Genomic DNA, 22757 nt, shown 5'->3' with positions numbered 1-22757 from the left:
GATGTGCTGTTGCAGCAGGACACTGCTGACTCATGTTTGCCTTGTTGTCCACCAGGATCCCAGGTTCCTCTCAGGATATTTTCTCTAAAACTCTGGAGTGAAAATCCAGACTACAGTCACAAAGTGTAAAAGTGAGAATTTAGAGTTAGAATGAAGAAATTTTACTCATACACGTAACTGAAAATCTATTTCTACCATTCAGTGTCTTTCATGCTTCATCATTTCATGCCTTTCTGTGTTTCTAATGTATCTGCTCAACTTGAAGCAAACCGGCCAGGCATTTCCCAGTGTTCTGGGTAAAGCTAAATGGCTAACATGCCTGCCCTGTTGAAGACAGTATATCTCAATGTCATGTACTGGGGCAGGTGTCTCACATGAAAACCCATTATTTTTTCAAAGTGTGTTATCTGAAAGATATTTCTTCTAGAAGCTTTTTCTTCTGAACCATTGGCATTGCCATTGAATAAACGTCATGTTTTGGAAGTTGCTTTTTACCTTCAACAGCTCTGTCAGAGTCTGCACCCTGCTGCTACAAGCTCAAAATGGATTGACGCATGTCTAAATAAATAGATTACATAGCTATCGTTCTAAAACATTATTCAGGAGAATTTAATAAAAACAATCTTTTTTCTATTCTTACAGTATTTCTTAGTATGAGCTAAATAATTTTCTTCAATAAATTTGTGGTTGAATACTTAAGAAATACTTAAGAAAATACTTAATCTTTCTTTTTTTTTGGTTTTTCTTCTGAATTTTCTGTAAAAAATCTGTTGCTCTGATAACTGTGGATTTACTATTTTTAATACACATAGAAAGATTGATTACAGTGCAAGGATGAGGAGCTCATATGGGCACTCAGAATTACCTGGGATCTGTTCCCAGCCCTTGGGCAGACTCTCTAGGACTGAGCTACTGTGCTTTCTAGAAAACTTGGACATCACTGAAGTGGAGGCAGATTGTGAAGCTCAAGTCTTTTAAGGTTCCTTGATCAGTTGGAGATCTCTGTTGTACACTGAATATCTGAGGAACCACAATGAATCCATGAAGTCTTTCAGAGAAGTTTTTAACTACTTTTCTCTTTTAAAAGAAAGTATTTTGTTTCCGACACTAAATACCTGGAGCACTTGGAAAGCTTAAAATGAGTATTAAACCACTCTCCAACCTTCCAGATACTAACAGTTTCACTAGGCATGGAAACAGAGCATAGCATAACAGCTCCTTCAGTCACTGTTTATTTTTGGTTGGCTTTTTTTTGGGGAGTAATTCAGTTTGCTAGAAATGTGACATAATTTCCAACAGTATAATGAAGAAAATTGCATACTTAATCATTATAATGATCATTTCTTTAGTGAGCTTCACTGCTTCCCTACAGTGGAAACACTGAATAGGGGAGAAGACTTGCATGATTTCACGACTGGCTAAATGCCAAGAATGCAAACCTCTGCCTCAGTGGAGGTTGATTTTTAGTAAATTAATGCTCTTTCTTTGCTTTCCTCCTTCTCTCTTCTGTTTTCCCACTATCACTTTTAGAACTGGGAAAGATCCATCAGACTACTAGTTGGAAGATGATGAGGAAAAACCCCAGCTGAGAATTATTATGTTAGATTTTTATTTTTTTTCTCCGCAAAATTAAAGCGTATTTCTAAGCTACTGTTTGAGAAGTTCCTTCTCAGTGGTGATAGTTTGTGTAGGCAAGTGGCAAAGTAATATATGCACAAAGCAGAAATGTGCTGTTAGGTGTTCAGACAGTGATGGAGGTTTCTCTTGGCACCTTCCATTCAGGGGAAGATAAGGTAGCCATGAAAGTGCAGCTGCTGAAAAGTACTGAGCCCCCGCTGTTTGTTCATTAGCTTCCTTGGCAAGGATGTAATCTTAGCTGAAGAGCAGCACAAGCCAGTCCTGAAGAATTTGATTCCAGGAGAACAGATCCTGTTCCCAAAGATGAGTAAATGTCTCTTTGAATGAAGCGCTGTGTGCAAGTCTTGCTAAGCTTATAATTGGTCACCCCATTATGGGAGGCCTTTGATAGGGTTAGTTTGTGGTTTAACAGGAGCTTCTGCTTGTTCAAAAATATTTTCTGGAGCTGAGACACAGCACAGACTAAACTTGTTTTGCAGGCATCTTTCCCAGGAAACCTGCAACTAGTCCTCGTTCTGCGCCCAACAGGATTTTTTCATCGAGCTCTCTCAGAGATTGCTTTCAAGTTCAACAAAGATGAGATTAAAATGAAAGTACCTGTAAGTAAACTTTTATTTTCACTTTATTATCAGGGATCTGTTACAGTGCTTAATCTAACCAGCAAGGACCAAAAAGAAAAATCAAAAAAAATCCTAACAAAACCCCCATGCTTAAAAGCAGTTTTGGAATCTTGAATTAAAGGTTCCTTTTAGAAAATAGCCATGTATGGTTTAATAAGATAAAAAACCCTGATGCAGTCATTTATGTTGTAATTCATAGGTGCAGCTGTAATAATGCAGTTAATTAATGCAGTTAATTATTTTAATAATGCATGTTCAATTACTGTTATTTAAATTTACATCACCTTCAACTGAAACAACTGTTAAGTTTGTTTATTCTATACCCAAAGGAAATAGTTCCATCACTTGCTTATGTATTTAACTGAAATTTCTCTGTCAGAGGCTGAAGGATGGGGCTTAGAATCCTTAATAAGGGAATTCTTGCTACTGTTTGCATTTACTTTTTTTTTTTTTTCTGCTGCAGATCATAATGCTGGGCTCAGTATCAGAACTACAGGGTTATATTGATAAAACACAATTAACAGAAGATCTTGGTGGCACCCTGGACTACTGCCATAACAGATGGCTGTCCCGTCGCACTGTAAGTCTAAGTTTTTCTTTTAACTTTTCAGCTTAACAAACCCTTCTGGTTTATACCCTGTCATTTATAAAACAGACTCCAAGTGATGCAAGTTCACTTGCTTGGAGTGAGAAGATGTTCCCAATGGTACTTAGTCATCTTAGAGAAAAAAAATATGACTAATAATTTGGGAGTGGTTTTCTGAACAGTTGGAGCAAAGGAGCTACAGTGTATTATTATGTTGAGGTTTATTGTTTTTGCTACGAGAAAGAAAAAGCTCAAGTTGTAGAATAACTCCAGATTATAAAAATATGAGGAAGATATACCTGATACGAGCCTAGGAAAACATACAATTGAGGAATTAATGGTGACGGTATCTGTTGCTTGCAAAATTATACTTTGACCATTTTTTCAGTCTCGTAATTCATCTGCTCGGGTTTGTTTTGTGAGTTATATTTTGTGTGTATGTGTCTGTTTGTACGTATGCATGTGATGAGCATGAAACATCATTAATGGTTTTTATTCCAAAAGGCTATAGAAGGTTTTGCCCAAAAGGTTAAGCAAACAGCTCAGATTCTTCAGTCCTTTGGGACTGAGCTGGCTGAAACAGAACTACCAAATGATGTGCAATCAACTAGTTCCCTTCTTGCAACACACACAGAGAAGAGGGACAAAATGAAGGTATGTAACTTTTGTAAAGATGCTGTCGTCTAGTTAAATTGTGTTTTAACTTATAGGTAGTAATGTTAATAGAAAACATTTAAATCTTATTGAACTCGTTTTGCTTTGGTTTGATGTTAAAAATCCTTTTTGCATTCAAAAATGATGTTTCTTGAGGCTAAGTTTACTCATGTACAAATGCATCTTGATTTGTATGTGGAAGCAGAAATTTCTGTGTAAGCAGTAGCGTATTTAATTTGTAGTTTTGTTTGCAGCAAGAAATTTGACTGCATTTGCATGCATATGAAAATATATGACCTTTTAAACAATGGGCAAATGTTCTTCAAATTGGCTTAAATGAAAACGATTTGAGAGTTTCAAAACTATACATCTAAAACTTTTGAGATATTTGTAGCCTGAGGAGTTTTTAGAAACTCCATCTGCCATGAAAGTTCAACTCAGTTACACTGGGATCTTAAGATGGTAAATGCAGAAGAAGCTGACATTTAGCATTTACTGTCTGTATTTGTTGTCAAACACCACTTTTAATCGAACTGTGCTTGTTCAATTGCTATTAAAACAAAATCCTCATTCCAGTTTGCTGCCTTATGAAGTCTGCTTAAAACAAACCAACAACAGACAACTACAGTGTGGGGGTTTCTGTTTTGTTTTGTAGGAGGACATCAGGTTAGCAGTAGAACAGGGAGATGATATCCTTGGAAGCATTACAAAACCAGTTACTGAGAATCCTGAATACAAACTGAATCAAGATCAGCTAGACAATCAAACAACGGTAGAAAGGTGAGAGGAGCTAAATACTGAACATGCTGCTTTTCTGGGTTTTTTGACCTCTCCCCGGTTCTTCTACTTAGTTCCATATGCATGCTTAGAAAATAAGCAAATGTTATAATGTGAATATAAAAAAGGTACTTTCAGAAACAGCTCCTCTGTTCTCAGATCTGTCCTGAGCGAAGGAATCCCCTGATGTTCATTACTGGGTCACCTGGATGTGAGGAAATAGGGAATGTGGTTTGAGTTCCAGTACCAAAAAAGTAATGGTGTTCTTTTTCTCCCTTTTTTGTCAGATTGAGACTATATAATTGAGAAGGTTCTCCTTATTTTAAAGAATATGGATGCTTTGCAATCCAAGGAAATTTCACTGCTGTAGGGAAAGCAGGAGAGAAAGACAGCATTGATATATCCCTTTATTTCAGCAGATTTGTCTACTTTTATTAAGTCATTTTGACTTGAAGTGAGAGGTTTCTTTTTGTTTATACCTGCCTGAAGGAGCTTCTACTGGGGAGTACACAACTCTTGAAGTATCTATGCACAAACTTCCTATAAGCTTCCTTTGAGTATATAAGTAATAGAAGTTTCCTTTGTTCCCCACCCCACCCCCGGCCTTAAATTACTGCCATTTGTGAAGATATTATATCACCATAGCACAGATGTAAATTTGCACAAAGCTATGAAAGCATAGCTCATTTTCCCCAGGCAGTATTCTGCATTCTTTTTTTGTCTGTCATTCCATGTTTCTGTTACACTCAGGCTGACTTTTCTTTCCAAATAACTGTCCATTCCAATCCACAAGCCTTGGCAGAAGTCACTTTTTCTGGTCGCTGTTGCTATCAGCTCTCCAAAGGACAATAGGGGTGGAGATTGCTATTTTATCCAAAATGTTCCCGCTCAATACAATATGTGACGGAAGCTGGAATAGACTTTGTGTGTGTGTTTGTGTCCCTGCCTTTTTTCTAATCAGTTTTAATTTGTAACTCCAGGGTTTGTATCCATGCTATTAAAGACAAAAATTCATTAAAATTCAGGTGTATGGCCTTCCTTGGATGTAGCTGAAGTACAGCGGAGCACACTGTAAGGATCAAAGTCCATAAGATACTGTACTGTCAAATGTAATATTGGAAGATAAGTTGAAAAGTAAAAGTCTTAAGGCATTGGCCAAAGTTATAACTGAAGAACATTCTTTTTGTCGCAGTAGTAGTGTGTACTTGCCTGTGATATTTAAGTAGTAACTTTCCTCAGAAGAGGAGGAGCAATGGCCTTCAGGTTTATGATAAGCCTTGCTCCAAGGAATTAACTGTGAGGGCAGCTGGCTGGTCACAGCAGTATGAATTTTTACCTTTATTTTTCCTTATAGCCTGAAGCTTGGGTTCCTCTGGGTCCTAGCCCACGCACATTTGCATGTTTTATTTATGTTTGCTAGCCCCATGTCCACAGGCCAGAGCTAAGAAATAGTATTTGCAGCAGCTAGCTTCAAATCCACACTTGCCAAATTTTCAGAACTTAATGTTTGTGTTGGGTTTGAGTTTTACATCAATGTTATTCTAGGAAACAACTCTGTGCAATGCTCAAAAAAAGTTTCCTGTATCCAGTTTATTTTTTCTGGAAAATATTGCTTTGGGGAGGCTTTTTGTTTACTGTGGAAGATTGTATTGTCCCTTGAAGGTTGCACCCATCATTCTTACAGTATTTCTTTGCTGGTTTTTTGGTTTTTGGTTTTTTTTAAAGGCTTCTGACTCAATTGCATGAAACGGAGACTGCCTTTGATGAATTTTGGATTAAGCATCAGCAAAAACTTGAGCAGTGTCTGCACCTTCGGAATTTTGAACAGAATTTTAGAGAGGTGAGAACTTCTTGGTGGCAGTCAATATTTGGTAAGACAGAAATGATTCAGAAGAAAATATTTCTCCCTCTTTTTGCAGGTCTTGTGTGTTCTTGAAAGCTTTCTCCAACCTTTTTCTTGTATGTGTTCTTACTTGACATCCTGCTATCTTTACTACCTTGAATACTCGCCTATAGAGACATAATAGCTTCTCTTCTGCAGTCTTATGATTTTTCCACAGGCCCAGCAGTGTATAAGCTTTCAAAAACCTCTTTGAAATCTGTTCTCCACCACAGAAGCATAATATGCTGGCTGCAGACCTTTCATCTTGCCAACAGGCCCTTTTATGGAACCAAGACTTACCTAAACTTTCTGGCTGAAATTTTATAAAACAGTCTCCAACACTGTGGGTGGGAAGTTGCAACCACACTGTTAGAAACTGGGTGGAGGCTGAACTAAAATTTTCACAGCCAGTTTCTGATCTCATGTTAGTTTAACTCATATGCTTGATGGCACCTACAGCCGCTTTACAGTGGTGTAGCTGATCTCAGAGCACGGCCCCCATGTCTCCATGGGAGCAATGCTCAGAAACCTTCTTACAAGTACATGTGTCTCCTTCTCTGTATGTCTGTGTCTCAACCAGTTGTTAGGGTGAGGATGCCTCTTTTATATTTTGCTTTTTATGTTGAAGTTGCTTTGTATTACTGTCATCTGGTAAAAGCAAGACCATAAATGTTTCCTGAGCATTAGTTACACTGCGGTAGGTTGTTTTTTTTTTTCAGTACCAGGAAACAGGGTTACTTCACTGCCTTTTTCTTTGTACTTGTTTTCATTTTGAATTGGGGGTAAAGGTAGGCTGACAAAAAAAGTGATTTGTCTCTGTGCCCCAGTAACCCCATGATGTGAGTCACCTGACTGGAAACAGTGGCTATCAGCTGTTTAACTGATGGGTCTCCAGAGATGTGGAATCAACTTAATTGATACATAGTTGTGTCTCATTTCAGGTCAAAGCAGCTTTGGATAGTGTGTCTGAGAGACTGACTGCTTTCACAGATGTGGGAAACAGCTGTTCACACGTGGAGCACATTTTGAAAGATCTTGCCAACTTTGAAGAAAAATCACGTGTAAGAATTCTGCAAGTCCCCTTAATTTCTAGTATGACAACGCATATGTGGAGGGGAACAGTATTTACTTATTGAGTATATCTTATGAGCAGAGGTTAAGCTGACAACAGGGCAGAATTAACGTCTCAAGTAATGTGCAGAAGGAATCTGAAATAAAGTCTTTAAGCATTGGAGTGGGCCAACTCTCCAACATCCCTCAATAAAGGGCAGAGTGGCCACTCACAGAGTCAGTGTGATCAGTTCATGGAAGAATTGCATGAAATGTCTACATAGCCAAGTTCTGCACTTAGTGATCAAGGGTCCGCTTCCATTCTTATTAAAGCCGCTTATGTTGTTAAATCTCAGAAATGAGAAGGCTGTGTATTGAGTGTACAATATGTTAAAAGATGACCAACAGAAACATACACTGAACAATGTGGAAAGAAAACCTTATGATCTGCGCTTCACAATAAAATATATAGTTCTGTAAGTTAGGTCATTGCTCTTGAGACTGAGGTGGGTTCAGATTTGGGTTCAGATTGCTGCTGTCCTCCAAAATGCATACACAGGCACACAAACACGCTGCTGAATAACTAAGGCATAGAAGGACTAATAGTGGGTCCCTCACAGAGCCCGTATGGTTAATCTCAGTAATGTTTTTGAAGTACTCTGATACAATAAAGGAGGAAGCATAAAAATTCTTGGGCATCCAGAAAGACAGGAAATGACTTTGATTTATTAAGCAAGGCATCTGTTAACTAAATATGTGTTCTATATCAACATGTGTATTTAACTGCATAAAAACAAATTATATAATTTTAAATGTTATTCATTTATGTTGATCCAAGAAAGATATACCCTAAATCAATGCTTGCCTTCTTAGGAAACTATTGCAAAAGCCAGAATGTTAGCCTCAGAGGGTGATGCTTTTATTCAAAGCAATCATTATGCTGTGGACTCCATTATTCCAAAATGCCGTGAACTTCATCATCTCTGTGATGCCTTCGCTACTGAGACAGAACGGAGGAGGAATCTTCTTAACAAATCTCTAGAACTGCATGACTTACTAGAAAAGGTAAATTTTGTATGAAACAGTTCTGTTTCCCATCTTGTTTGCTAAAACCTCAGTTGACCAGTTGTCATAACGGCAGGTAAAAATATCTAGGTGTGCTAGAAGTTTTCTACTTAAATAGCTGAATACATTACAAGTAGAGGTATGAAATGTTCTAGACCTTTTAGTGTTTGACGCTGACCATCAGATGCTGGTGCATTCTGAGCCTGTTCTTTTCTGTGTTTCTAGTCTATGAAGTGGTGTGATGAAGGAATTTATCTGCTGGCTTCACAGCCAGTAGATAAGTGTCAGTCTCAGGATGGTGCAGAATCAGCATTACAGGAGATTGAGAAATTCCTGGACACTGGCGCGGGCAATAAAATCAAGGAGTTGAATAAAATTTACAGAGAGTATGCCCACATCCTCAATGAGGACCTAAAGGTACCACAAGACGTTTCTGTGTTTCTATGTGTCCATTTGTTAATTTGAGAATTGCTCTCTTGCATGCCATTGATAAAGCTAAACAGTACTGGGAGTTATACGTAGGAACTGGAAAGCCAATACGTTTTCCTACCTGAGGGGCTAGTCCTGTTGTATCTTTGGATAAGCATCAAGGGCTTCAGAGCCTATTAATAATTACTTCAATTTCTCAGATAGTAGGATTGCTTTTAAAAAAAATTCTCACAAGTATGTATGTGAAGTGTTTTGGGTTGTTTTTTTTTATGTAGCAAACCCACACATGTCCATGGTATTTGTATTACTTCTGCTTTGTAACTGCTTTTTTTCAGAATTTGAGAGTATGTCCCTTTTCCTCTTGGTTGATTGCTTCATGTAACAAAACCATTAGACACTGTCAGAAAACTTTTCCCAACTTTTATTTTTTTTTTAAAATGGAAACTTTAACCACATTGGTTTTTCTACAGTAGGCACACAAAATGTTTTATGAAGTGATGTTCCAATTTAAGTGTACTAAATGACTGTAAATTATGCCTTGTTAGGACTGAAGATTAGGGTAATATTTTTATACGAGGTATGAAAGCAATCACAATTTTGAATCAGTGTGCTGTAAATGGCAATGTAGCTTGTTGATAGGTGTCTGACAGGGATTTTTTTTTTTTTTTTAAATTTCTGTGGCAATGGTAGGAGCATGTGCAAAAGGTTTTCCAGAAGCAAGAAAGTATGGAAGAAATGTTTCAAAAGAGACAAGTAAGTCTTAAGAAACTGGCAGCTAAGCAGACACGTCCTGTTCAGCCAGTTGCACCAAGACCTGAAGCCTTTGTAAAGTCTCCTTGTACCTCACCAGGTAAGTATCTACAGTAGCCTTTAACTAAATTTTTGCACTATGCTGAGAAATTTAAAGAAACTTTCAACTCTAATTTGTGGTTGCACAAACATCTGTGTCAGATCTGCTCAAGTTCTAACTGCTGTTTGATTCTGGTTTATGTGCTTAGGTCTTCAAAGAGAATACGTATCCGACTCAGAAAGCAGTGCAGTTTGGAGGGTAAACTACAGGAAAGGAAAGGTAATGTTTTTATTTTGGGTTCTTCATGCGTGTACTGCTTAAGAAAGTCGTAATGCAATGGAATATTGAGGAACGTCAAGAAGAATGAAGCAATTCCACTGAAAAAATGACGGTATTGCCCCTATCGAAGTAACTCTGGTGAAACAGTCATGTGGTTTAAATAGAGGCTGCTTTGTCACTGGGCTGAGTATGAGGGAAGGTAAAGTAAATAGTTGCCTATATTAGGAAAAATGTTAGGGGCAGCAAAATATAAAATCTATGAACAGGAAACATTTATTATTTGCCAGCAGTAATTGGCTACTCTTAAAACTGGTGAAAGTGAAGAGGTAGTTGTCGTTGGCTCCAAGACAGCTTCACCTGACCTAATGGGTTGTCGTTCCCAAGTGGGGATGGTCTTCCTGCCCCGCCTCTGGTGAGGAAAGTAACCTGACGGCAGCAGCAGAAACAAGTAGTTTCCCACTGGGTTAGAGAGTTGAATCGACTCGGTGAAGGTTCAGCAAGAGACAATGCAAGGAGGAAGGCAGGACCACATGACCAGTAGGGACAACAGTTGGAGAAAAGAGTTGGTTCAAGGTGAGACTGAAGGAAGAACCTCTCATTTTTTTCCAGCAAGCCGTAATTAGGTCAGCCATTACAGTAGAAGTTGTAAGAGAGAACTTCTGTGTCAAGTTAGGACATTACCAGAAAGTTAGCACAGCACTTCATTTTTAGCTTGGAAAACAGACGAAGGCCAGTGTTGTCTCCAAGATTATGCTGATGCTCTGATGTTGTCTTCCTGGAAAGGGGCCTCGAACCATGGTCTTTTCTAAGCTGGCCTTTCATGGAGAACTCCCTGTGTGTAAACGTTCTTGTGTGCTTCAAGACCTTCAGGTTAACTTGGAGTTGTTTTGGTTGGGTTGGTTTTTTTTGTTTCTTTTTTTTTTTTTTTTTTAGCGTTCTTCCAAATTGCCTTCAGTTTAATGGAGTCTTTTCTGTGAAAACACATGCAAGTAGAGTTTTTTTTTTTTTTTTTTTTTTTTTTTTTGCAGCGTTCTTCCAAATTGCCTTCAGTTTAATGGAGTCTTTTCTGTGAAAACACATGCAAGTAGAGCTGAGTGCACAGCTCCATATTTTAAAGTGTTTTTCCCCCATCTGTGATACTGTGATAATTTTGTTGTTGTTGTGTTTGTTTCCTTCTTTAGAGTGAAATGACTGAACTCCATCAAAGCAGAGGAGGATCTGCAATGGTTGATGAAGAAAACCTAGCTGTATTACGGCAGTAAGTATATTTTGATAAACAAAAAATGCTTTTTCTCTGATTTGGTTCCAGCAGGGCTGAGTTCGGCTAAGGATTTGATAAGAGAAGTATGCTTCTCTGAATTAAGCCTCAGTGCTTTTTGAAACGCATTGACTGTGCTCTGTACACAGAGGAAGATATTTCAGTTTGTCTGCAGCATTATTTATAGTTTATATAGTACCAGACTCTAGCTTTGTTGCAGCAAGATGATGTTACGGCAAGATAACTGCATATTTTCATTTTGGAGATTACATAGTATTGAGTAATGAGCCTCCAGTAAATCTATCAGAGATTTGGGTCTCCATACTTCAGAAGACTTTGTCTTTTCATTTGACACTTTTTAGTCCCTGTTTTGGTAAACATTACAAAAAAATCACTTTCTTATATAAAAACTAAAAAGCGTCACATATTCAAAAAATAACTTAGTAACACCTACGATGTGTATAGCAGAGCTTGCATTTCTGCCTGTAAACTGGATACTTCTCCTGTCTTTTCATGGTTATAATCACATGTTAAATCGTACAAAATCACAAGGGGAGGGAGTTTGGAGAAGTGTGCTTCCTTGACCATTAGGGAAATTAAACTTAATGCAGCATTGTGACACTTACAGTGTGCCTCAAACACCTCTAATTTAAGATGACCAGTGTAACTTGAAGTCTGTATTTGAAAATCCTATGCAGCTCTAACTCCAGCTCCTGTAATACTTGTGAACACAGCATAACCAGATCTTGTATGTATAATGCTGAAATATTTCACTGCTTCATCTCAATTACTACAGCACTTAAAATGCTAGATTTGACTTTTTTCCTGTGTAAAAACATTTTCAAAAATTTTCAAATTTTTTCAAAATATGTGCTTTGCAATAAGGATATATAAACTGTTGACAGAAATATCCTTGAAACATCACATTTTCCATTACCTGGAAACTGCTCTTTTGTTGTCTGAACTAAAGTAGAAACACGGACAAAGTTGATGTTGCCTCGTTATTTTGCATAAGAGAATATGCCTACTTTAATTGTCATTCTTTGTCTACAGGCATGTAATTAATGAACTAATTGAGACTGAACGAGTATATGTGGAAGAACTTCTCTGTGTTCTTGAGGTAAAGATTAAATTTCATTACAGCTGTTAGTGAATCTCTTTATCTTTTCCATTTCATGAATGCTTTTATGCTTTCCTTGTTACTGTAATGCCTCTGCTTGTCCTGTCAAGCAGTGTGATCATTGCATCTCTCCTCTCTCATCATGTTTTCAGAGGCAGGAACATGCAGTATTTTTCTAGGCATATTCATGGAACTAGGATTTTTGTATTAGAAACCACAAATTGGGCACAAAATAAGGTATGTCTAATTATTTACATGCAACAAAGTGAGATTTCTAATAATCATTAATTCCCGTTCATTCCAGAGTCTTGAGTCAAGATGTCAAGTCATGCGTCACAGTATTCTGTGTTGTTCCTCAAGTTTGTTAAGTTTTCAGACAGGGATGTGTCATTTTGTTGTAGTCTAATTTTGACTGTAGGAGATAATGAAATTGCAGAGATTAGAGGCTGAATTATTTTACAGGATGAATTGGAATTGAGCCAAGTGGGTACTCTTGGTGTCTATGCCAATGTTAAGCCCCTAAATGGGGAGCTGTCTGAAGTCACGGACTGGGGTGATAATTTCTAAGTACGTACCTTCAAGTAAGATTATAGTGTGAGGGTTTCAAACTCTGGTCTTGCTTTTGCCTAGTTTGTGCTCAGCTTCCCGTGGCATTTATGTCCTGGGTTGGGTGCAAGTGCTAGGAAGCACTTGCTAGGTCCTACTTGACATCCTACTTGACAGTAGGATGGTTGCATCAGTTGTGTGGTAAATAAAGCAAGGTAGGTCTGGAGTGGACCTTAAGGATCACTTTATTCTCTGGGGTTTTTTTATGCAATGCTATCTGTACAGCTCTGTTCGTAAAATCACGATTCAGAGGATTTTTGGTCTTTACTGCTGCTATTGGAGAGTCGTTGCAGTATGTTCTGTTCCTCTGGTATTACTCTTGTTTTGCATAGTGTATGGTGCAGCCTTTGTCTTTCTAGGCCAAGCTGTCTTGGTTTTCTGCCAAGGGGATAGACTGTCCAGTGCTCTGATCGTGCCAGGCACACTTCTCTGTGCCTCCTTGCAGTTTGGGAATCATCTCTTGAACTTGGGTGCTCGGGACTGCCAACAGCAATTATGGATCCAGATCCTTGCTGAGCTATGGTTCAATAGCAGTCTTCCAGCTTTTGAGTAATTCTAGTTATTAATCTGTAGTTCTGGCTATTCTCCTACTTCCTTTGTTTCTACTATTCTATTAATCTTCCAATTTTTCCTGTAAAATAACTTGATACCGTGTCAACTTTTATGATGTCACATCTAATCACCATGTGTTTTCTCTCTGCCAAGGATTCCAATAGAAAAAAACAAGGTAGTTCCCAAGACTGATTATTGGGAAACTGCTATAGCTGCCTTTATCCAAGCTTGATAGATTTAATTTCTTTAATAACCATAGTCATCCCACTTTAGTATGTGAAATCCAGTAATTTTTATTGGGGAAAATTAATGGTCTAATCTATTTTTAGGTATTGTATTTGAATCCTTTTCCATTTACTTTGATGCTTTTTTTGAACAGCTTTCAAATGTAAAAGCTAAGCAAAGCCTTATATGTTCTTAAAGTAAGATTAAATGATCCCTGTGACTGCACAGAGTAGCTTTCCCTCTGCTTTCTTAAAATTGCATAGGTAGTAAAACCTGAAGAATTTTTATACTGAATTTTTAAAATAAGTGCTACATCAGCCTAAAGTGGAAAAAAAAAAAATTGTCGAAGTGTGTTGTCAAGGTGCGGATTTCGTGCTTCTGTTCTTTCAGAATTCCAAAGTACTGAGCTCTGTCAGGTTTGTTTTCACCCCAGCTGGGTGAGATACCTCTTCTTTATGCCAAGGCTGGCTTTGTTGCTATGTTCAGCATCCCCTTTACTTCAAGTGGAATTTAATCATTCTTTTCATGCATCTCTTCACTGCATCTAAACTCCATGGTGGACACAGTTTGTCTTTCCCTGTTATTTTTTTAAAACTCCATTTTATATAAATGATTTTTATCTTTTTTTAAGGCTGTAGCATTTCCTTCCCCACCCCCCTTTCAGACTCTGCATTTTCCTGTTTGGGGGGAAAGATATGGGAGGGGGACCAATGGTTAGCTATCTGTAATCTCCAGCATCTTTGCCTGTACTGTTGGGGTTTTTCTGTGGTGTTTGAGGAAAAAACACCCAGATCTGTAAAGGAATATTTCTGATTTTAAAGCAATCTAATCACTGTCCTATCCAGATGCTTGAATTCTTTAGGCTGAGTTTACCAGGTACTTTCTGTAGTTTGGACATCAGTTGGAAATTTAAAGTCTTAGTTGTAGGTACGCTTTTGCTTATCCTTTCATTTAATTTGTCAGTTTTAGTTCATTTAATTTGTCAGTGCAGTTTATTATAATCAATGTCACTAATGCAGTGACCACCTTGTCCATGATAATTTTGTCAAAAACAAACAAAACAAACCACGCACACAAAAAAAAAGAAAACAAAAAAAAAAGACAAAAAATCTAACCCAAATCTAAAATGGGTTGCATCATTCTTTCTTCAGTGCCTGTACATTAAGAAATCTGCTTACAATAAAGGTACTGGAGCATTCTTGCAGTTTTTTCTGATTTATTGGTTGGGGGTGTTTTGATTGGGATTTTTTTCTTTTTTCTTTTTTTTTTTTTTTTTCAGGGGAAAGCTTTGTCTGTTGGGTTTTTTTTAAGTGTTTTGTGAGGTCACAGATTAGTGACCAGAGGAGAAGAGTCCTGCGCTAAAGCCATGCGTGTGCTCTCTTTTCCTTATCTGTGCCAGATAAACAGACAAAAGAATGTGGGTTTGTATGACAAATGGAAGGTGTCAGAATCTAAAGTTGTGACTTTTGCTATCAAAGCTAATGAAAATAGCTTCTTAAAGATAGAATTTGCAGCTTAATGGTTTCTGTTACCTGCAGAAATAACTGCAGTCAGATTCTTCCCTCATACTATTAGCTAAGACTAGCATGAAGGTTTGTGTGTGCAGTGGAATTGTGGCTTTAGACTCAGATGTGTAAAGTACAAATTATAATTTGTAAGCAGTATGGGAATGCATAGCCTCTGCCTGGTGGAAATAGTTGCAAACTTTGTTTCATCCTTGCTTAACTGAAGTTGCAGTCATTATTCAAGCTTCTTTCTAAAGACTATAGGTGTGTCTTACTGGACTGATGGACAAACAGAATTTGTATACTTTTTTCATGATTAGTTCTGAGCTCGCTCTTTGCCATCTGTCAACCTGCAGGCAGACTGCCTTGACAGAGAGAGATACGTACTGCAAGCAAAGGGAGATATAATCAGTGTGCCTCTCTCCTGTGTTGCAGGGTTATGCTGCAGAGATGGACAACCCCTTAATGGCTCATCTCATTTCACCAGAACTCCAAAATAAGAAGGATATCTTGTTTGGGAATATGGAAGAAATTTATCACTTTCACAACAGGTGAGGATTTTCATTCAGATCTGAAATTAGCATTTGGATGGGATTCTTTACTTTTAATCTGATTTAAATTGCAAAAAAAGATCCTTACTGAGTCCCACTTGGCTATGTGGCATGTCAAAATTCATATTGCATAGAAGAGGAAAAGCAAAATACCTAGAAAAGATGAGCAAAGCTATGTGAAACTTTATTGAAATATTTGCAGTACACGGGTAAAATTTTGCTTTGTTTTCCTCTTCCTGAAGAAAGGTTTTGGGATCTGGTTACAAGCTAATTAAAGCAAGATTTGTTTGGGTTTCTTTTATTTTTTATTAAATTTGCTATGGAAACTAAATTATTATTCTAAACCACAAATTCTCAACTCTTACAAGTGATTGAGGCTGGTTAATGTTATACTTGAGTGACCTCTGTCTGAAGTTTGAATCCTTGCTGCTAGAGAGGTATTTCTTCACAGGATAATATTTAAATTGGTAGAAAAGAGAAGTATTTTCAAGAGAAGTTGAGCATATTAAATAGTTGTTTCTTATTCAGCCAAAACTAGACTGGAAGTTTTGCCACGGTTTTTTTTTGGGGTGGGTTTTTTTTTTTTGGTTTGGGGAGGCAGGGTTTGGTTTTTCTGTTTGCTCTGTGGTGTTTGGTAGTATTTGGATGGATAAAACAAACACTTTAAACTGTACAAATCCTGCTGCCAAATACATAAGGCAGGGAAAAAAAAATCCCACTCCCCTCCCCAATCTTATATTTGATTTCAATTGTAGCAACTCTAAGCTAAAAGAAATTGGTTGGAATGTTTGCATATTTTAATTTGCTATCCCTTTGTAAGTACAAGTTTTAGAAGAGTTTTGTTTAGTTTTGTAGTACAGAATTGCAGCTGTTTCCAAAAGCTTAGAGAACTAATTGCAAGAATGTGAATATTTACTGCCACTTTTTTAACATGTGCCCTAAGAAAATCTTCTTCCTCATAGAATATTCCTGAGAGAATTAGAAAAATACGTAGAATATCCAGAACTAGTAGGACGGTGCTTTCTGGATCAGGTATGTGTCATCTTTTGCTGGGATTTCGTTTATAAGCCCCTCTAAGACTGTAACAGGTGAGAGTGATTTTCATGTAGCGATTGCCACCATGTCCCCTTTGTTTGTCTTGAACAGGTAACAGGTTGAGAATGTAGATGTTGATCGAGAATTGGGGATATTTTCCACTGTGTGGGGTGATTAATTTTGCTAGACAGAGCTACCACCTTGTTGAAAGAAAAGTGCTAATAAAGTGGCAGTTAGGAAAACATGAAAAAGAGTCATGCACTGCTGCATTTCATATCACAATGAAAGATTGGTTTACTTGGTTAGATTTCTTTACTGGATTTGTTTTTGTTGTTCTTTTCTGTTTTCTTTAAAGAGTACACCTCAACAGAGTAAATCCAAAATATTTTTATTATGAAAATAGAAAGCTATGGCAGAATTAAACTTTTTAATCTGGCATTTATTAAACAATGAGCCTTATCCTTAGTATGCCAAAGGCTAAATAGGAAACTGTTTGTGGAAATCACTCTTCTGTTGTTGCTATTGATGCTCTAAAACTCCTGGGAGGAGCCATGCCTCCCTCTCCTATTTACTGGCTACATCCATGGAGATGCTGTTTTCTAAAACTAGAGGAACAGAGGTAATTTTGTGCTTGCTGATTTCCTATCTAGTCTTTCCTTTATATCTGTAGTTACTATGACATTTTCAACAGTCTTATTTCCTTTTGCTTAGTTGCTAAAGTGACAAGGGGCAACAAACTGCTCGGTCTACTTTAATGCAACTCCCAGTGAGAAACACGTTCATAAAATGAAAATGTATAAAGAAAAAAGGGCAAAGACCTTTAAAAAATTACACAGAAGAACTCACAGTTCGGCGTTCATAGAAGTATTTTTCATATTGTAATAGAAATATATTTGTAAATACAATATATGCTGCTTTATAAGGTACTTAACATTCACCTGAAGCAAAAATTAACAGGAACATTTTATTCTGATGTTCTGACTAAAAAATTAGTAGCCATTACAAAATAAATTATTTTGAATCATTGGGTTTTGCTTGGGATTCCTCAAGGAATTGTATTTTTGGTTTTGGTTTTGTTTTTTCTGAGCATTATTGATTATGAAAAAAAAATCTTATGAACTTTGTCCATTAAGATCACAAAAATTTATTAACTTTTTGTTTGCCTCTGCAATTTCAGATGGAAGATTTCCAGATTTATGAGAAATACTGTCAAAATAAACCTCGATCTGAAAGTTTGTGGAGGCAGTTTTCAGATTCTGTATTCTTTCAGGTATGCTTGCTTGAGTCTCTAAAATACTTGAGGGGGTAGGTTGTTTGGTTTGGTTGTTTTCTTGTAATCTTTATCACGTATGTCAAGACTAACAGAAATACTGATTAGTGTACTGATGAAATCCAACACTGATTGCAGGAATGTCAAAGAAAACTCGATCACAAGCTCAGTTTGGACTCGTATTTGCTGAAACCAGTTCAAAGAATAACCAAATATCAATTATTGCTAAAGGTATGTGTTACTAAACTATAACACTAAGTCTGGTTTGTGCATTTGTGTTTTTTAAATGCTGCCTCTCTCATCGTGCTGGAGAGAAACCAAACAATTAGTGGACACGTGTATAAATTGAAAGAGAGACAAATCCCAGTCTATCAGCTCTCAGCTCAGTTCCTTTCAGCCAAAAAGCTGCTCGTAGACAGACAAATGTTACATAGAAACACCTTGTGTAACTGCTTTCTCCATATATTTCCGCTGAAGAGAAGAATGAAAAATTGATTAGGGGAAACAGAAGGATCAAGAAAGCTTTGCAATAAAGAAAAGAGAGTCTCTGAAATACTTGTTACTTGCCAGTTATGGCCATCTCATGCATATTACAGGAATTTCCTTTGCTAGGGTTGTACTTAAGCAAGAGCACTGTATGGTATTTTGAGGAAAGGTACCAATGTGATTCACTTAAATATGCTATACTGAGAGATCAACATGAGAGAAATATACTATTCTAAATTTTAAACTGAATGTCTAAGTTTTTGCCACGTTTGAAGTTGGCTTGTTTTAAGAAACATTTCCTACATAGACACACGTTTCAATAATTTTATTTAACAGTAGTTTTAAGAAAATTACCTTGAACCACATTTACTTTTGAGTTAAAACTGAGTTAAAGTTAACTGCTTTTAAAGAACTAATTACATTAAGTATGTATGGAGAGAGGAGTATTTGAAAGATTTTCGATTTAAGGTATCTTTAGTTCCTGCAGTCCATGAGTAAATGCTTATTTTCATACCATGAAATTTCGTGGTTTCTATGTGAAGTCACAGCTATGTTTATCTGCATCAAACACAAAGATGCAGCTTCACCCACAAGCCCTTTGGAGTTTAAATCTGTTTAAATCTGTTACCAGCATCCCAGGCCTCATTGTAATTCAAATAATACATGAAATTTGCCTATGTTTTTACATCTGTTCACTTCTAAAAAGCAATGAATATAAAAAATAACAAAATTTTTTGTTGGTGTTTTTTTTTTAGCAATCATGATGAAGAATGTTTGTAATGTTAGTCTTGTAAAATTCTTAGGTGTAGTGTTTATAAAATGTTTAGATGAAAGAGATAGATATGGCTAATTAGCAGCAGAGATGAGAAATAAAACTTTAGGGTCTTCTAAGAGCTCCAGACAGCATTTAATGCGCTAGAGGATGTGGTATAAAACTTTACTGGGTAACGTTAAAAACTTTATAAACACTTAATTTAAAAGCTTAAATTCAGTGTTAAAATTTGAATGTCCCTAGTTATTGCTGTTTCCAAAACTAAGTATGTTGTCGCTCCCTGCCGTCTCAGGAAATGCTGAAGTACAGTAAGAACCGTGAAGGTGCTGAAGATCTTCAGGAGGCATTAAATTCTATACTGGGTATTCTCAAAGCAGTTAATGATTCTATGCACCAGATAGCCATTACAGGCTATGATGTGAGTAACAGTATTTTAACGTATTTTTTAATTTCTTTTCATTTATTTCTTAGTTATATGTACAGCATACCCTATACTGTGTGCCAATAATAAGAAGAGTGTTTTATAAAAGGTGCCTTTAAACTGAATTATGTAATGAAGATAAGAGAAATGGATCTCTCTGTACTCTTCTGAAGTTTTCCTGCTATGAATCATATTTTGCTTTGTCTGCCCGAGTTTTCTTTCTTTGATCTACCTGACACAGAGTTAGAAACTGAAAATCGTCATGAGGAGTCTGCTTTAGGCTGCTGTCAAATGGGAGTCACTACTAAGTTTTAATATCTATGTGTAAAACTACACCCAAAACTTCCAGAAACCAACCCCAAAACACCACGTAAGCAGCTTTGGATCAGAGTTTAAGGGGAAAAAATCCCAAACAACCAAATATGTGTATTTTGCCTTCCCCTCTCTCTGTGTGTAGATCTTTGCATCTCTGCTATCTGGAACTCTTGACTGTAAAATCCTGCCTGAACAGTGTTGGGGAGAGAGAAAATTATGTCTAAAAATCCAACACTGACTTTATTTCTATTACTTTCCCAAACCCAACATAAACACTGATGTGAGAGATTACTTGGAATGACAGAACTTGTAATGCTGGTGAGAGCATGCGTTTTAATCTGATGTTGTCTCTTTGAAGTTATAAATATTGCTTTCTTTTTTGGTTCCAGGGAAACCTGAATGAGCTGGGCAAGCTCTTAATGCAGGGGTCTTTCAATGTCTGGACTGATCACAAAAAGGGTCACTCAAAGGTGAAGGATTTGGCACGCTTCAAGCCAATGCAGCGACACCTCTTCCTCCACGAGAAAGCAGTGTTGTTCTGTAAAAAGCGAGAAGAAAATGGAGAGGGATATGAGAAAGCACCTTCTTACAGCTACAAACACTCCTTAAATGTAAGACACTGAGCAGTCCAGTAAGGTCAAGGTAATGAGGGCTTAGCCTGCAGCAATGTAATATTCTAGGGTTTTTTCTTAGTGAAGCTGTGTTATGGTTTTGTATTGGAAACTTCATCCTTTCATGCAACCCTAACTGGTGCTGCAGGTCTGTGTCACTTTGTGTTGCTGTTTGTTAGAGAGTCTTGGTAGGGGGATATTAACCTTTGAGAAAATACAAACCATACTAGTCCAGCTGAATGGCAATTGCATTAATCACACAAAATCTAATAATAAGTAGAACAGGGTAGTGCAAAATAGATGTAAGATTTGGTGGTCTGGATTTTGAGAGACATCTTGTGGGTCAGTCTCAATTTAATGTACCTAAACCTTTCTTTCACCTGAGGTAGCCGAGCTGACAGAAAGCACTAAATCTCTTTCATCCAACATGCAGATCGTTCTTTATTAGCAGATCATTCTTTATTAGTTATTCTTTCCCTTGAACAAGAAGCCAAATGTGGCTTCGCTTTTTAGAAATAGGGTACCAAAGAATACCAACAGCCCCCTGCTTCCATTGTTACCATAATTGTAATGTGGTGGGTCAGCCTCTGTTCTCTTCGTTTCCAGATGGCAGCAGTTGGAATAACAGAAAATGTCAAAGGGGATGCAAAAAAATTTGAAATCTGGTATAATGCAAGGGAAGAAGTTTACATCATACAGGTAAATAACATGCCACTAAAAAAAAAAAAAAAGAGAGAGAGAGAAAGGCCGGGGGTGGGAAGTCTTAACCCTAAGATGATCTGTTTGGGCATTTTTGTTTTCCCTTTGCTATATTGCTAATACTGATTCATAAGGTAGTTTCTTAAATGATGTATTTCAATTGCAGTCTTTGGGGAGCAGGGGGTGGAAATCATGTTTTACAATATCCAGGGGGGATATTATATATGCTATTACTATTGCTGTCACTGGAGTAGTGGATGGCTTGTGAGCCAGGGTTTGACTGTAGCACATGCGTGGCCTCTGCCTCAGCGTGTTCCAGTTGTCACAACTAGCTGTTGTTCACTGAAGGACTAGGGGTAGATCTGTCTGTCCCTCTTGAGGGATTCCTCAGAGGCTCTACTTTGGCATGCAACTCTTTGTGTAATAAGTATTATATGCTTGATGGTTGATTGTATCTGTTTTCGACTAGGCACCAACACCTGAAGTTAAAGCCACTTGGGTAAATGAAATAAGAAAAGTGCTGACAAGTCAACTGCAGGCATGCAGAGGTAAAATATTTTTGGATATATATAGTAATTGCTTTTCTCTTTGAACTTCAAAACCTGGCCTGTGTATCTTCACTGTGTAGGACTGCAGAAGTTAAAAGCTCAAAACACAAATCAATTTTAATAATTCTTTTTCTTTCCTCCATTACAGAAGCTAGTCAGCACAGGACACTAGAACACACACAGAGTTTACCTCTACCATCATCATCTTGCACAAGGTAAGTACTTTGTCAAATCAGCCTGGCTGTCTTGTAAATATACTCATGCATCATTACTCTGATCCCATTACTGTGATCCCACAACTGGTCCTTGTGCTTTAGGGTTTTTTTAAGTCACTTCCTACTTTAAATGTGTAAAGCTTGGGGCTTATACATCTCCAGAACTGTTAAACTGAGCAGCAGTGGCATGGGCTTTGCCAGGTGATAGAGAACAACACGGAAAAGTAATTTTCTGGCGAGAATCACAGCGAATCACAGGATGATACAGGGTTGGAAGGGACCTTTGGAGATCATCTAGCCCAACCCCCCTGCCAAAGCAGGTCCACATAGAGCAGGTTGCACAGGAACATTCCAGGCAGGTTTTGAATGTCTCCAGAGATGGAGACTCCACCACCTCCCTGGGCAGCCTGTTCCAGTACTCTGCCAGCCTCAAGGTGAAGAAGTTCCTCCTCATGTTTAGGTGGAACTTCTTATGTTCAAGTTTGTACCTGTTACCTCTTGTCCTGTCGCTGGGTACCAGTAAAAAAAGACTGGCCCTATCCTCTTGGCACTTATCCTTTAAGTATTTATATGTGTTGATCAGATGCCCTCTCAGTCTTCTCTTCTCCAGACTAAAAAGACCCAAGTCCCTCAGCCTTTCCTCATAAGAGGGATGTTCTAGTCCCATAATCATCTTTGTAGCCCTCTGCTGTACCCTCTCCAGCAGTTCCCTGTTGTTTTTGAACTGGGGGAGCTCAGAACTGGACACAATACTCCCCCCAGATGGGGCCTCACCAGGGCAGAATAGAGGGGGAAGAT

General features: G+C 37.6%; 1 protein-coding gene across 10 annotated transcripts in view; it reads left to right on the top strand.

Moving 5' to 3' along the window:
• MCF2L (MCF.2 cell line derived transforming sequence like) overlaps positions 1 to 22757 on the top strand; it is a 173898-nt gene that overhangs the window by 141058 nt on the left and 10083 nt on the right. For all 10 annotated transcript variants that reach the window (XM_014944167.1, XM_014944165.1, XM_014944166.1 and 7 more), the window contains 21 exons: positions 2118 to 2237; positions 2722 to 2838; positions 3349 to 3498; positions 4154 to 4278; positions 6001 to 6115; positions 7099 to 7218; positions 8081 to 8272; positions 8498 to 8689; positions 9392 to 9551; positions 9700 to 9770; positions 10952 to 11028; positions 12082 to 12148; positions 15472 to 15587; positions 16550 to 16619; positions 17800 to 17892; positions 18031 to 18123; positions 19443 to 19568; positions 20276 to 20497; positions 21104 to 21196; positions 21666 to 21744; positions 21893 to 21959. In XM_014944167.1, coding sequence (XP_014799653.1) covers positions 2118 to 2237; positions 2722 to 2838; positions 3349 to 3498; positions 4154 to 4278; positions 6001 to 6115; positions 7099 to 7218; positions 8081 to 8272; positions 8498 to 8689; positions 9392 to 9551; positions 9700 to 9770; positions 10952 to 11028; positions 12082 to 12148; positions 15472 to 15587; positions 16550 to 16619; positions 17800 to 17892; positions 18031 to 18123; positions 19443 to 19568; positions 20276 to 20497; positions 21104 to 21196; positions 21666 to 21744; positions 21893 to 21959 — 2465 coding nt within the window. The remainder of the gene's footprint in view (positions 1 to 2117; positions 2238 to 2721; positions 2839 to 3348; positions 3499 to 4153; positions 4279 to 6000; positions 6116 to 7098; positions 7219 to 8080; positions 8273 to 8497; positions 8690 to 9391; positions 9552 to 9699; positions 9771 to 10951; positions 11029 to 12081; positions 12149 to 15471; positions 15588 to 16549; positions 16620 to 17799; positions 17893 to 18030; positions 18124 to 19442; positions 19569 to 20275; positions 20498 to 21103; positions 21197 to 21665; positions 21745 to 21892; positions 21960 to 22757) is intronic.

Source organism: Calidris pugnax, unplaced genomic scaffold, assembly GCF_001431845.1.
Source record: "Calidris pugnax isolate Ruff unplaced genomic scaffold, ASM143184v1 scaffold69, whole genome shotgun sequence".
Lineage (NCBI taxonomy): Eukaryota > Metazoa > Chordata > Aves > Charadriiformes > Scolopacidae > Calidris > Calidris pugnax.
This window is presented reverse-complemented; position numbering and strand designations above follow the sequence as displayed.